At 46.6% G+C, this 14,496-nt stretch overlaps 1 protein-coding gene across 1 annotated transcript in view; it reads right to left on the bottom strand.

Annotated features, from left to right (window-relative positions):
• The window catches only part of LOC143825219 (scavenger receptor cysteine-rich domain-containing protein DMBT1-like), a 46,548-nt gene that overhangs the window by 19,166 nt on the left and 12,886 nt on the right, over positions 1-14,496 (bottom strand). Inside the window, exons 6-13 of the mRNA XM_077313243.1 lie at positions 13,518-13,832; positions 11,045-11,350; positions 10,539-10,853; positions 8,981-9,295; positions 7,659-7,988; positions 6,060-6,383; positions 4,386-4,517; positions 2,903-3,057 (exon numbers count right to left, since the gene is read on the bottom strand). Of these exons, the coding sequence (XP_077169358.1) occupies positions 2,903-3,057; positions 4,386-4,517; positions 6,060-6,383; positions 7,659-7,988; positions 8,981-9,295; positions 10,539-10,853; positions 11,045-11,350; positions 13,518-13,832 (2,192 nt within the window). The remainder of the gene's footprint in view (positions 1-2,902; positions 3,058-4,385; positions 4,518-6,059; positions 6,384-7,658; positions 7,989-8,980; positions 9,296-10,538; positions 10,854-11,044; positions 11,351-13,517; positions 13,833-14,496) is intronic.

Below are 14,496 nucleotides of genomic sequence, written 5' to 3'. Positions count from 1 at the left end.
TAATTACTTACTCAAAGTTTCAGATATCAAGAGCCTTTCAGGCTCTTTTCTTATCCCAATAAAGGATAGATAGATAGATAGATAGATAGATAGATAGATAGATAGATAGATAGATAGATAGATAGATAGATAGATAGATAGATAGATAGATAGATAGATAGATAGATAGATAGATAGATAGATAGATAGATAGATAGACTGAGACCCTATTTGTGTTTTTATCATAACAAGCTGAAAAGGTCAGGTTCAGTAGGTGAAGTTCTGTTGGGTTATAAATCAAAGATGTTTTCATATTCTACTAGACTAAAAGCACGTTGCATGGGTCAATACAATGGGTGCTAGAGGGGGCAGGGAGGGGAGAGTGCGGGCAGTGTAAGCTGTTATAGATGCGTTTGTGCAATGTCTTAGACAACTGAAGACAATGTTTCCTAAAATTTACACTTCGCAAACTTGTTTGCGAGTCATGTGGACCACTGGAAAACAGTGTGCATGGCTATGTTGCTTCTGCTCCCAGGTTTGGGGAATGACCGCATAATAAATATCTACTTTAGGGAATCTGAGCCACCCTAAAACTAGATCTCAGCTGGTTTTTGTTTTAATAAATCATTCTCAGTTTGTTAAGTGCCAGAATAAGGGGAACTGAGATGCTAACAACATCATAAACTTCATTTTATCAGAGGAGAGTAAAATCATTCTCTACGCATAAAGGCATATCCACAGCAAGAATTCTTAATTCACTCATTTCACACGTTTATCTCATAGAGGCTTTATGGGATGTTATTTACCCTCACACCATGTTTGAGGAGCAGATTCACAAGCCCCAATTCCTTGGGTCCTGGGAAGCTGGCAAAGCCCCGCAACAGTCCCTTTTCCTTATTCCCAAAGGGTATCAAACCCCACAGTGGTTATTAAGTGCTGTGACAGCAAATCTCCTGCTAGACAGATTTGCACAATTAGCACTCTATATGTGTATTCATAAAAGAGCCTCTTGTGACGCAGAGTGGTAAGGCAGCCGTCTGAAAGCTTTGCCCATGAGGCTGGGAGTTCGATCCCAGCAGCCGGCTCAGGGTTGACTCAGCCTTCCATCCTTCCGAGGTGGGTAAAATGAGTACCCAGCTTGCTGGGGGGGGGGGTAAATGGTAACGACTGGGGAAGGCACTGGCAAACCACCCCGTATTGAGCCTGCCATGAAAACGCTAGAGGGCGTCACCCCAAGGGTCAGACATGACTCGGTGCTTGCACAGGGGATACCTTTACCTTTTACCTTTATGTGTATTCATATTTAAATACTCCATCTAGTTGCCATGACTCCCACTTTGCTCTTACAAGCTAGCATGGAGACTAGCTATTGTACTCAAGCACTGGCAAACTTTCCTCCTGCTACTCTTTGGGTAGCAAGATCAAGCACATGTGTTGAACTTACAGAGATCATGCTTCAGGCATTCAAAAAGAGTACACATGACCTATTCAAGCAACAGGCTTAGAAAGGACACAAAGAAATGGTGAAAATGTTCTTACCCACTTAAACGTATTCTAGTGATCTTTAGAAGATAGGTCAATACTTCCTAAAGGCAGAGTGCTTAAAAGTCTAATATTACATTTGTTCTCAGTGTTAGGAATTCTCTTGTTCCTGGCCATGTGAACAAGTTGGTTTCCTTATGTAAAGACTTAGTTTTTCATCTCTTAGACCCAATAGAAAGTGAACAAAGAGTATAACAGAAATTGTTCCTCATGTCCTGAGAATTTTCCCTTAAGTTCAGTCTTGATCTGATTGCTTTCATAAGAAAAAAATACTATTTATTATTTGGGTTTCCAAGTCTGTGTGCCCTTTATAGACACCTAGGGAACCCATGAATTACCACTCATCTCCAGATAAGAGAGATCAGTTCCCCTGGAGAAAATGGGTGAACTCGATGGCATTGTACCTTTATTGGCCTTTATTCAGAATGCTTTCTTGTGTGTTGCTGAGGAAATTGTTCTTTTCCATGTTAGGAGAGTGCTTCAGACACAGTCACCGAGAGTTGAAGCTCTTGGTCCATCTTTTATGACTGGCTTTGGAGGGAGCAAAGAATAGAGGAGGCATCTTTTGTCTCTATTTATTTTAAAAATATTTATATCCCACCTTGTCCTTGTGACTCAAAGCAGCTTACAATTCTAGAGATTCATAACATACACTATACATTTACCTTCCCAAGAGAATGCCTGTAGCTGAAACCCCATCCAAATCCCTTTATCATCTTTTTTGAGTTTTGTGTGTTGAGTTCGAGGAGAGCTCTGGAGAATTCCTCTTCCAGACCAGGGCAGAAAAAATAGCTAGGAGCTAAGAGGCAGTTCTCAGGCAAATCAGATTTACATTGCCTTCTAATCTCAGGAGATATGTGTGGCATGTGTAAAATAACCCCCTGTTTACTAGGGGAGAAGAGTGTATTCTCTGTTGGTTACACAGGTAAGGTCAGGCCATTACTGAGTGTAAAGTTCAGTAAGGAAAGGGAGCATTTCCAAACACGTTCTACAAATCTCCATTCGTTAAAAAGAAAAGAAACACGTTGAAAAGCCGGCATCATGGTCAAGGTTTCTGTCGATTGTCGTGTTTTGGTGTTCCCAGAAGCTAGCACTCCTTGTGCACACGTTGGATAATGCACTTTCAATGTCCTTTTGCAGCTGGATTATTCTGTGCAAGACAGGAAAAATCTATTTCTAAAGTGCATTGGAAGTGCGATATCTAACATGCATGGAACGAGCCTTCCCAGGAATCCTATCAAAATATACTTAGTCTTTGAATATTTGCACTGACTGTACAACAGCTTTACAGGACCTCCCTCTGTGACTGAGAATATGGAGCAAACTATCTCCTGGTGGATCTTGCCAGCACTGGAGTCCAACCCACCTCCCCTGCCCTTCAGTTAATGAGGTCTGGGGAAGAGGGGACGTCTTCTTTCACTAAGCGAGCTGTGTCGCAGTCCATCTCAAGGGCAGCGTGTTCTCCTCCCTGGGTATATATCTCTGGAGTGCCATTTACTGTACGGGACCCAATGGCAATGTCTTGCCGAAATGCATCTGTAAGAAAAAAGAAAGAGTTTCGAGCCTCTTGTCTAATGAGCAATGCAAACATTGTTGATTTTATAAAGGTAAAGGTATCCCCTGTGCAAGCACTGAGTCCTGTCTTGGGGTGACGCCCTCCAGCGTTTTCATGGCAGACTCAATACGGGGTGGTTTGCCAGTGCCTTCCCCAGTCATTACTGTTTACCCCCCAGCAAGCTGGGTACTCATTTTACCGACCTCGGAAGGATGGAAGGCTGAGTCAACCCTGAGCCGGCTGCTGGGCTCAGCCTCATGGGCAGCCTCATGGGCAGAGCTTTCAGACTGCATGACTGCTGCCTTACCACTCTGTGCCACAAGAGGCTCTGTTGATTTTATACTGCTTTCTTTAATGGTGGTTGTTCATGTTGTTCCCAAAATCTCCTTTGAAAATGAGGGTCTGACATGTAAATACTCAATTTGGTCATATGTAACTAGACCTCAGGGGTGTTCTGGGGTTCTTTTCTTACTCCAGTTTAATGGATCACTGGAAATGTGTTCTGATGGGCTGGAAGGAACTTCCCATGCCTGTCAAGATTTAGGTATTATATAATAGCAAGGAAGGGTTAAGGTTGGGGAAGGACGTGGTCTTATGACAGGACAGGACAGACTTCTCTCTACCCAAAAAATCTGGTTAGCACAGGAAAGCCTTTGGATACCAGGGTGTAATCTGTGCAGAGTTTTTTATCCCAGTTTGAATGAATCCCTCCCGTATACACTGAATTAGATTTCCAGTTTGATTTTGGGTGCTTTAAATTTTCCGTCTGCAACATGCATGATTTATCCGGAGTGATCCTACCTTTTCCCCTCAGTATCCAGAAGTGGATATAACCCTCGATATTTGAAAAACCAGCATCAGTAAGTGTGCAGATTTTTGCTTTTTTCGGATTAACTCTCGTCTCCATGCCTAGTAGCAAAGCAGTCTTCCCTGTTTGGCCAGGGCATCAGTTTAAAGACTTCCTGGCTCCTGGTTGCAAGGCATGTCTTAAAGTGACTGCGCTTCAGAAGCCCTAACTTCTCTCAGCAGAGATTTGCCTCTTGTTATTTCCCTCTCCTCTGCTGTCTCCAATCCTCTTTCCCCCTCCCTCATTCAAGAAAAGAGACTCCTGCTGCGCTTGGCTCCTCTTCCCGCTCTGAGCTTTCCCAATCGGGTGCAGAAAACTTTCAATAGGTGGAGGGGGGAGGGATAGAGGAAGACCTGAGTTCAAATCCATCTAAATTCAGCAGGATCCACACCAGAAAAAACAAAGTGCAGAATCAGCCCTGGTCAAGGGATAACAAGTGCAAAAGTAATCTGTCTTCCTTACTATGTCTACGAGGAAAGGGAAAGGCCACAAAGGGTCTTCCTGTCCTCTTCTTTCGCAGGTAGTAATAGGACAAGCCGATAATCAGGGCAACAGCTGCCAGGGCCAGAATCACACCAACAATGACAGAAGAACCTGTAAGGAGAGAAATAAGATTCATAGAATGACATAGGGCAGAAGAGGTATGAGTTCCCCTAATTTTTGTCACTACTGTGAAGATGCAGCGGTAAAAAAGGCGAATGCCATTTTAGGCTGTATCAACAGGGGCCTCACATCAAAATCACAAGATGTCATAGTCCCATTGTATACAGCACTGGTCAGACCACACCTGGAGTACTGTGTGCAGTTCTGGAGGCCTCACTTCAAGAAGGATGTAGATAAAATTAAAAGGGTACAGAGGAGAGCGATGAGGATGATCTGGGGCCAAGGGACTAACCCTATGAAGATAGGTTGAGGGACTTGGGAATGTTCAGGCTGGAGAAAAGGAGGTTGAGAGGGGACATGATAGCCCTCTTTAAGTATTTGAAAGGTTGTCACTTGGAGGAGGGCAGGATGCTGTTTCTGTTGGCTCCAGAGGAAAGGACGTGCAGTAATGGGATTAAACTACAATTATATAGGCTAGATATCAGGAAAAAAATTTTCACAGTCGGAGTAGTTCAGCAGTGGAATAGGCTGCCTAAGGAGGTGGTGAGCTCCCCCTCACTGGCAGTCTTCAAGCAAAGGTTGGATACTCACTTTTCTTGGATGCTTTAGGATGCTTAGGGCTGATCCTGCGTTGAGCAGGGGGTTGGACTAGATGGCCTGTATGGCCCCTCCCAACTCTATGATTCTGTGATTCTATGATTCTATACTGCTTTAGGTACTGTTTTTAGAAAGGGAGGAAACTAGGGGTATGCACTTCGGTGCGCTTTGGCCACTGAAGCCCAAGGCAGCCAGTGCCACAGAGGGGAGGGGTAGCGCCCACATTGGCATGCCAGCCGGCACCTGCATGCAGGCACAGAGCTCTGCGACTGCGTGTGGCCACCAGCTGGCACGCCAACATCGGTGCCGCCCCCTCCCCTCCATGCCGCAGCGCTGGCCGCCTCGAGCTTCGGTGATTGCTGAGGCAGCTGAAGGATGCCGAAACGCTCACCCATAAGGATAAGGGATCCATGTCTCCCCTTCTCTCGGGATCTGCCTGTTACTCAGTCTCTTGCTACGGTAGCTTGATATTGCTATCTGTGAGGTCTCGATAAAGTATCAATAGTAACCTGTTGGTGGCAGCTATCATGGTATGTCCATTTGTATTTTGTATTGCCTATTCTTTGGATTTCGCCTGGAGATCTCGGATGCTTGCTTGAGAGGCCTTTACTAACTGAACTCTGCCTGGTTCATGAAACACATAAGCAGGCTGGTTCTGTCCCAACTTCCCGGCTTGCTCTCTTCTCCTTGTAACATGTCTTGCCAACGACCAGTAAGCCTTCACTAAATCTCCATTCCCCTATGCTTCCTTGTCCTCTAACTCAGTGTTTGCTGGCAGGGGCTCGTGGGGATTATAGTCCATGAACATCTGGAGGACCACAGGTTGACTACCCTGCTCTAACTTAACTGTACATAGCACACAACTATTCACTACTCTTGAGTTTTCTCCCTAACCTGTAAATGCCCCGAAGAGAATGGGCCAAACTGGTCAAGTACCTGTTTTTCCTTCACACACTGCTCCTGCATAGGCACCGCAGATGCACTTTCGGGGACCTGCGGGTGTAGCTTGGCATTCAAGGAGGGATGACTCTTTTCCGCTGCATTTCACTTCATCCAACAAGGCTGCCCCCGTGGGCAGGCCGTACATATTGCCCCTCGTGGCCGACACTGCTGCTCCACAGCCCAGCTGTCGGCATACTACTGTGGCCTCCGTCAGATCCCAGCCAGAGTCACCAATAGAAATCCAGGAGGCATTGTAGTCCAGCTCTACCCGCCCAGCACAGGAATTCGGGCCATCAGCCAAGCGTACCTGGAAAAGACCTGGGAAACAAAGGGGAAGAGAGAAACATGATCTTTCCAGGTTATGCAACGCATGGACCCTGCCCCTGTCAAATTCACTTGGACCCAATGTATAATACAACCCCCAAATCATTCGTTGCTTACCTCTGGAATTCATGTAATAAAGAAAACTGATTAGCTGGCTCCCTCATTTTGGCATAAACCTGGCCGCAGCCTTTAGTCAAACGCCAACCCCCTGTACAATGCAGGAAACTCATAACTACCTGCCCAGCCACAGTGACCCCAATTTCATGCCCAGATAACCCCCCCCCCAAAAAAAAAAACTAGAATCCCTGGTGAATCTGGCCTGGAGGAAATTCGCTTCTGATCCCACAGTGGAGATGGTAATTTCTCTGGACATGGAACAAAGGACCCCAGGAGCCAACCTCTGACCCTACCCTTCCTGCCCACCCACTCACAATCTGCCTAAGTTTACAAAATATAATAGCAAATATAACAGGAAAAGTGACAAGTGGGGAAGAGGAAAGCTAGCAAATTCAAGGTTATCCTCAACTCCTTCATCATGTTATATAATGTGACTTCTAGAGATGGTTTGGGAAAGGGAGGAAGCAAATAGAAGTTGGTATGTAATGCTGAGCCAATGGTGCTGGTTTAGCATCTTCCTTCTGATATAGCCACATGGAATGGCCAGGGGTGGAGACAGTTTTCCCTGGGCTGTGGGAGAAGCCATGACCATTGTAGGGATGCCCTTGGGAAGGTGTTGTTTTAGGATTATATCTAAACTGAGAAAAGGTATCTTTATTGCTCCTTATGTTGAATAACACATCTGCCAGTACCAAACGGGGCAGTTCAAATAGGGCAGGTAGAGCAGAAATTCCATCTGAACTCCATGCATGCCACTTCAGCCAACCCACCATGCTGTTTGTGTAGAAGTTACTATCGGCATCCTTACAGAGACACCATCTCATGGGAATATGCACCACTATGCTCCCTCAGCCTTTCTCTCTCATGAAAAACAGGTTAGGAAGAAGAAATATTTGCGCAGAGTATTTCCCAGAAGATGTACTTAGTTATTGGACAGTTTCTTCCCCAATGTTACCCCTCAAGATGGTTCTTCTGCTGCAGAGTTCCAGCTCTGTTCTTGGGAAGGATGGAGCACCTGAGGGTGAATTCCATGCCTCAAACCAGTGAGGGTAAAAAGGGGAATCCATTTGCTTGACCCTCTTCAAACCTGACTTCTTTTTATAAAGGGGCTTTCCTGGACCTCTTTATCATGTGTCATTCACCCTGAGTTACCTGAGCACACCACACTTGCATCCTCAGAGTGGCCACAGTTATGTTCTCCTATAGCACGTCCTCCACATTCCCTGAGGGACTCTTCTGAACCTGTGCAATTTACATCATCCAACCAGATGCTATTAGGTCCAGGCCCAAAGCGAGCTCCATGTGGGGCTTCCAAGGCAAAGCCACAATTCAATTGCTTGCAGACAATGCTGGCATCTTTCAGGTCCCATCCATCATCACACACAGTTCCCCACTGTTGCTTGTGGAACACCTCAATTCTCCCAGCACAGGAGTTTGGGCCATCTACCAGTCTGACCTTAGCCACATTGGTGATGGATCTGTCTGCAAAGAGGACAAAAATAACATTATTCATTGAGAAAATGACATGGCTGGAGTCACCCTCATCCATGGCTATGAGGAGAAGACAGATGTCCGGCTTCCATGTTTTGAAAGTATAAAAGGACATTCAGACCCATTCCTGATCTTTATGGTCCTGGTGATCAAATTACAGCTGAGAAAAATGCTGAAAGGAAATCATAGGGCTGTCAGACACCCCCACCCCCAGAGGTGGAGATCCCCCCCAATGCCAGGTCCTGCTACCCACCAATCAGCTGGCCAGCAAGGGAATGATCAGAAGAGGAAGGGAGGCCCAAGTTACATCAGCAGCAAGTTGGCAATGTCACTTTCAGCATTCACGAGAAGTGACCTCATCACATTGGTGACATCTGAATGACACTCAGGTATTTGGGCAAGATCTCTATGGTAGAAACCATTTTTATCATAGAGTTTTTGCCCAAATACCAGTGAGCCCTAGGAAAGTACAATAGTCACCCTCCTTGTCATGAGACTAGGCCTGTTTCAAAGTCAAAATTCAAACAGTGGTTCAGACTGAGGCCTAAAAATAAAACGGAAGGGTTTTATTGCTCCCTAGGAAATCAAGGTCGAGCTGACTGTGGCGCTGAAGGAGAGAAACAAACCCACTCCCATCTTCTATTGTCCTAGCCAATGGAGGAAGTCAGGACTGCCAATGATAAGCTTTGGATAAGTCAGAGAGGAAAGCATGAGCAAATCCATGCAGTCATCGACAATGTACATTTAGCAACTAAGTGGGCACAGGGTTCAAATTAGACTGTCTGGAAAGCTATGCCAGTCGACACATCTGGTCACCAGCACAATCCATCAGGTTGCTATCGAAAGAGTCTGTCACTTGGACTTCCCACTCAACTATTGCTTCATCACATCCCCCAAGGATGGTTTCTATGTCCTCACCTCCTCCCTTGGTACATTGTACCATAGCCCTGTTTGGCCAAGATGACATTCCCATTGACCATTACCTGAGCAAATAACGGATGCATCTTGTTCATGATGACAGCCGTTGTTTCCCTGAGTATTTGCTCTGCATTCTGCGATAGCAGATTCCGTGCCTTCGCAGTTGATGTCATCCATCCAGATGTGACCCGATCCTTGTCCAAAATGAGCTCCGCTCAAGGCGGCTCCAGCTATTCCGCAGCCCAGCTGCCGGCACACGACTTCAGCATCTTTCATGTCCCAGGTACGGTCACAGACGGTTCCCCACTGCTCAGTGTGGGGCGGACGAATCTCGACTCTCCCACTGCAGCGGTTTGAGCCATTTACCAGTCGGAGATCATCTGAGAATCAAGAAATAGAAGGGTTATTCTCACAGAGAACAGATGGCTTTCAACATTTTAGAGATTTGCTGAGTCACTAGCCAAAGGCAGAGCAATTCAGCCCAACCTGGTCTTTCACTGATCCTCAGGGTTTGGAAGAGGCCAAAAGGGACTGAGTGGTTAAACCAGCTTTTCTCAACTTTTTTTACCATTGAGAATCCCCTGAAGCATTCTTCAGCCTTCAAGAAACCCCAGAAGTGACACAATTGTGCAGAATATGGTTGGGGAGCAGAGCTGTGTACATGCTCACCCAGGGCCCCTTTGCTTCCCACCCCCTCTATATGGTCATATCACCTGGTAAATGTTTAACACATTTTAAAACTATATAAAATTTAATTAACTCTCATATTCATAAAACCCTTGGTTAGATAGATGGTTTCCCGTAATGTAGTTTGTATCAGGTTATAGGAGTCACATGGAACTGACAGCCCATGGGCCCTTGTCTCTTTGGCCATCAGTATAAATGGAAGGCAGACCTGCACAGCTGTGCTCCGTGGACCTGGACCCACTTGGTTCCTCTTTACCATGGCTTCTGCAAAATTCTTGTGATTTTTCTAGCTGCCAACCTCTCTCCCATGAACTGAATGGAGGTTCTGCTCTTGATTGACGTCAGAGAGCCTCCTTTAATTGAGCCTCAGTTGTCAGAAGAAGGCTTCACGAGGTCAATGTGGGACAGAGGTCGGTGTTGAAAGAACAAATTAGTCCAAATACCAAAGATTAGGCATACATTGGAGCAGTGGTTCTCAGCCTTCCTAATGCCGCGACCCTTTAATCCAGTTCCTCATGTGGTGGTGACCCCCAACCATGAAATGATGCAAGTGTTCTTTCACAGAAATTAAACCAAAACTGATCAATGGTGTGAAGATCCATGGTTCATGATTGTATATAAATTGCTTTTTTTCCCTGGGGTTTCTCAGTTCAGTTCTGCCTCTTGCCCCACCATGATGATCTCGCTCTTTTCTGTTGCTCCAGACAAGTGAATGCTCTGTCTCGATCTACCCCACAAGGCTGTTGTGTGGATGGTGCCCCCCTGGCCAAGCTGCTTGCCCTGCTGCAACCTCTGTGAAAGGGTCATTCGGCCCCCAAAGGGGTCCCGACCCCCCCGGTTGAGAACCACTGCATTAGGGGAATGGTGGCGAATAATGACCCATTTGTCTTCTTAGTATATTTTTGGGCTGTAGAACATCACGTTGGAATAGATTACCTGAACAGATCACACCAGCATCTTCCCCATGGTTGCAGTTATTGGTCCCCCACGGCTTAGCTCTGCAGTCTGAAAGGGAAAATTCTGTTCCTGTACATTCCACATCATCCAGCCAGATGGGATCCTTTCCTCGTCCAAACTTAGCTCCATGTGGGGCCGATATGGCCGTTCCACAGTCCAGATTCCTGCATACAATCAGGGCTTCATTCATGTCCCAGTTGTCATCACACACAGTTCCATATTGCTGCATATGGAACACTTCCACTCTTCCGGAGCACCGACTTGAGCCGTTGACCAACCTTATCTCGACCGGGTCTGAAAGGGTAAAGGAGGGCAACAGTCATTGAATACACAGGGCAACAGTCATTGAAAGAAGAGTTTCAAGGGAGAGGTTAGGATTTATTTTATATATACTGCAACATATATGCAAGTGAAGGATATTCTGATCAGAAAGTATTGTTTCTAAAACTACCCTTTTGGGGGGGGAAGCTGAGAGTATGTGTTACCTGCACACTCAACGCCAGCATCTTCTCCGTGGTGGCAGTTATTGAGTCCCCAGGAGCTTGATGTGCAGTCATTGAGAGAAGCTTCCGAGCCAACACAGTTGACGTCATCCTTCCAGATGGGCCCGGATCCCCGTCCAAAAAAGGCATTGGTAGGTGCTTTCAGTGCAGTGCCACAGCCCATCTCCTTGCAGACAACTTCAGCCTGCTTCATGCCCCAGCGGTCATCGCAGACGGTCCCCCACTGCTGGTTATGGAATATCTCAACTCTCCCCGAACAGCGATTGGTTCCATTTACCAGTCTGAGTTCTGAAAAGAAGCAAAAATGTTGAAGGATAGACCACGTAATGAAAGAAAATTGTGTTTTGAACCTCTCACTTCTTCTGGCTAAGAAAGCTTTGACCACAACAATTCATTAACACCCATCCATCCAGGAAACCCTTCCAAGACCATCATGAAACCCTGGTTGAGAAAGGCTGCCTTAGCTGAAAGCCAGAAAAGAAAGCAGAAATGCTTAAAATAGAAGAATCTTTGGACTCATGTGACTGGGACAAATGTCTTGCCCATACCAGAGCAAATGAATTTACAGAAGCCCCACCAACGTACATAATGGTGACTTTCCAGAGCTCTAGCACATACCATTCCACATGCATGGCTCTGGGGCTGCATGAATAGGGGGGGGGGGGGAAATCTAGATGGCTTTTCCAAAGAGTAAAATTTTAGCATGCACTACCCACTAAATAAGAGCCTCTTGTGGCGCAGGGTGGTAAGGCAGCAGAAATGTTGTCTGGAAGCTCTGCCCATGAGGCTGGGAGTTCAATCCCAGCAGCTGGCTCAAGGTTGACTCAGCCTTCCATTCTTCCAAATGAGTACCCAGCTCGCTGAGGGGTAAACGGTAATGACTGGGGAAGGCACTGGCAAACCAACCCGTATTGAGTTTGCCATGAAAACACTAGAGGGCGTCACCCCAAGGGTCAGACATGACCTGGTGCTTGCACAGGGGATATCTTTACCTTTACCTTACCCACTAAATAAGAAAATGAAACTGAATTTATCTTGCAGTATTTTGACCAAGGGGTAGCTCAACACAGCTGGCATTACCAGCGTCTAGACACAGACTCCTTTTCAACCATAAGCATGGAATGTAACTCTCTTGGCCACCATAACTATAGTAGAAGACTCAGAGGATTCATAATCCACAGATATGGTGACATTATGCACCAGCTGTACCTCACCCAGCACACTGGGCCATAAGGCATGTTGTCCCTCTAACCTTTGGGGAATGTTGTCCCTCTAACCTTTTCATCTCAACAGCCCTGTGGTGATGTTAGAATCATACAGTTGGAAGGGGCAAAACAAGCCATCTAGTCCAACCCCCTGCTCAATGCCAGATTAACCTAAAGCATCTGGAGGGATGGACCAGAACCAATGGGATGAAATTAATTCAAAAGATATTATGTCCAAACATCCGGAAGAAGTTCCTGACAGAGCGGTTTCTCAGTGGAACAGGCTTCCTCTGAAGGTGGTAGGTTCTCCATCTTTGGAAATTTTTAAACAGAGGCTGGATAGCCATCTGATAGAGAGGCTGAATCTGTGAAGGCTCAAGGGGGTGGCAGGTTAGAGTGGATGAGTGATAGGGTTGTGGGTTTCATGCATAGTGCAAGGGTTTGGACTAGATGACCCAGGAAGTCCCTTCCAAATCTGATCCAGGATAAGTATCCAGGATACTAATCCAGGATAAGTATCTGTCCAGCGGCAGCTTGAAGACTGCCAGTGAGAGAGAGCTCACCACAGTGAGTCAATTCCACTGCTGAACTACACTCTTCCTCTCTAGGCATTGTGAATGAATATTCCAATTATGTGGTTAAGGCTGATTTGGTGGAGCTACAGAATGGCAGTCATAAGTACCACCAACACAAGAAGCTCTTCATGTAATAATGGCTACCGGGACTTGTGAAGCTACATACCACCGATATTGGCCCACATTCACTGTCTTTCTAGCTGGGCCTATTTCCAAAGGAGGAAGGCAGTCTTGGTTGGTGCCTTTTTAATGATGGCAGAAAACATTAACCTGCAGCGCATGCCTTGTTTTTCTTTTCTTTTGTTAAGGCTAGGCTACTGGTAGCCTTGGGCCACACCTCTGCTAATGCCTCTTGCACCTGCCAGCTTTGGGGCTCTGCAGAGCTGACAGGGGCATCCCCTGGCTCCTACCAAGTTGGGAGAGAAGCATGCTGCTCCCCACTGTCATGCAGTGGGGGCCCCATACACTCAATCCCTTCCACCGCTGCTGCCACCACTTCAATGCACTCCCGATGCTTCCAGCCCCACATTGCATGGGGCCATTGCGCCAGGGCAGCTGGTATGCGCTGGGGGAGCTTCTCCCCCATGCATAATCGGAGGACAGCAGCAGCCCGGTATGGCTGCTGCCGTGCATAATGGGTCAGAAGGAATTATCTAGTTTCCATTTGCCCCTTACCTGAGCACACTACACCGGCATCTTCTCCATGGTTGCAGTTATGTGTTCCCCAAGGCTGCATGCGGCAGTCCCTGAGGGCAGCTTCGTTCCCCTGGCATTTGACGTCGTCCAGCCAGATACGATCTGTTCCCCTTCCGAAGTGAGCTCCTCGTGGGGATGATATGGCCTTTCCACAGTCAAGTTCTCTGCACACGACTTGGGCACTGTTCATATCCCAGCCATCATCACACACAGTCCCCCACTGCTGGTTGTGGAGGACCTCAACTCTCCCAGAGCAGCGGCCTGTACCGTTGACCAATCTGATCTCATTGGGGTCTGAAATTATTAAAGGAACTGTTAGTTGGCCAATCCTGACTGCTCAACATCTCTTGTTTTCATTCCCAGTTTGGGGGAGGGGATGCATTCAATTGAGACTGCTCACGTGGGCAGATGGCGGTAGCAGCAAGGTTGAAATAAAGCATATATCTGGCCTGATCTGAAAACCATCATGGTCCAGTGGTTCAGAAGCAGTGGATTTTAATCTGGAAAACTGGGTTTGACTCCCTGCTCCTCCACATGCAGCTAGCTGGCAACCTTGGGCTAGTCACAGTTGTCTTTGAGCTGTTCTTGCAGAGCAGTTACCTTAGGGCTCTCTCAGCCTTACCCACCTCACAGGGTGCCTGTTGTGGGGAGAGGAAGGGAAAAGTATTCATAAACAGATTTGGGACTCCTTCAGGTAGTGTAAAACTGGACCTAAGAAACCAGTTCTTCTAATCCCAGACATCAGCAGACTTTCGGTAGTCTTCTTTCTACTGAAGGGAACAGAGCGGCAGTCATCAAATTGGTATTCCCAGAGAATGGGCTGGAACCTAACTCCTGCAATATATTTCAGCTATTTTCTTGCGCACACTGCTCAGAAGATGCTTGCAATATCCAAAGAAGAGATGGTTTTTATACACTACCCAAAGGAACTCAAAATGGCTGGCAATTGCCTTGCCTT

The sequence above is a fragment of the Paroedura picta genome, chromosome 16 (assembly GCF_049243985.1).
Source record: "Paroedura picta isolate Pp20150507F chromosome 16, Ppicta_v3.0, whole genome shotgun sequence".
Taxonomy (NCBI): Eukaryota; Metazoa; Chordata; class Lepidosauria; order Squamata; family Gekkonidae; genus Paroedura; species Paroedura picta.
This window is presented reverse-complemented; position numbering and strand designations above follow the sequence as displayed.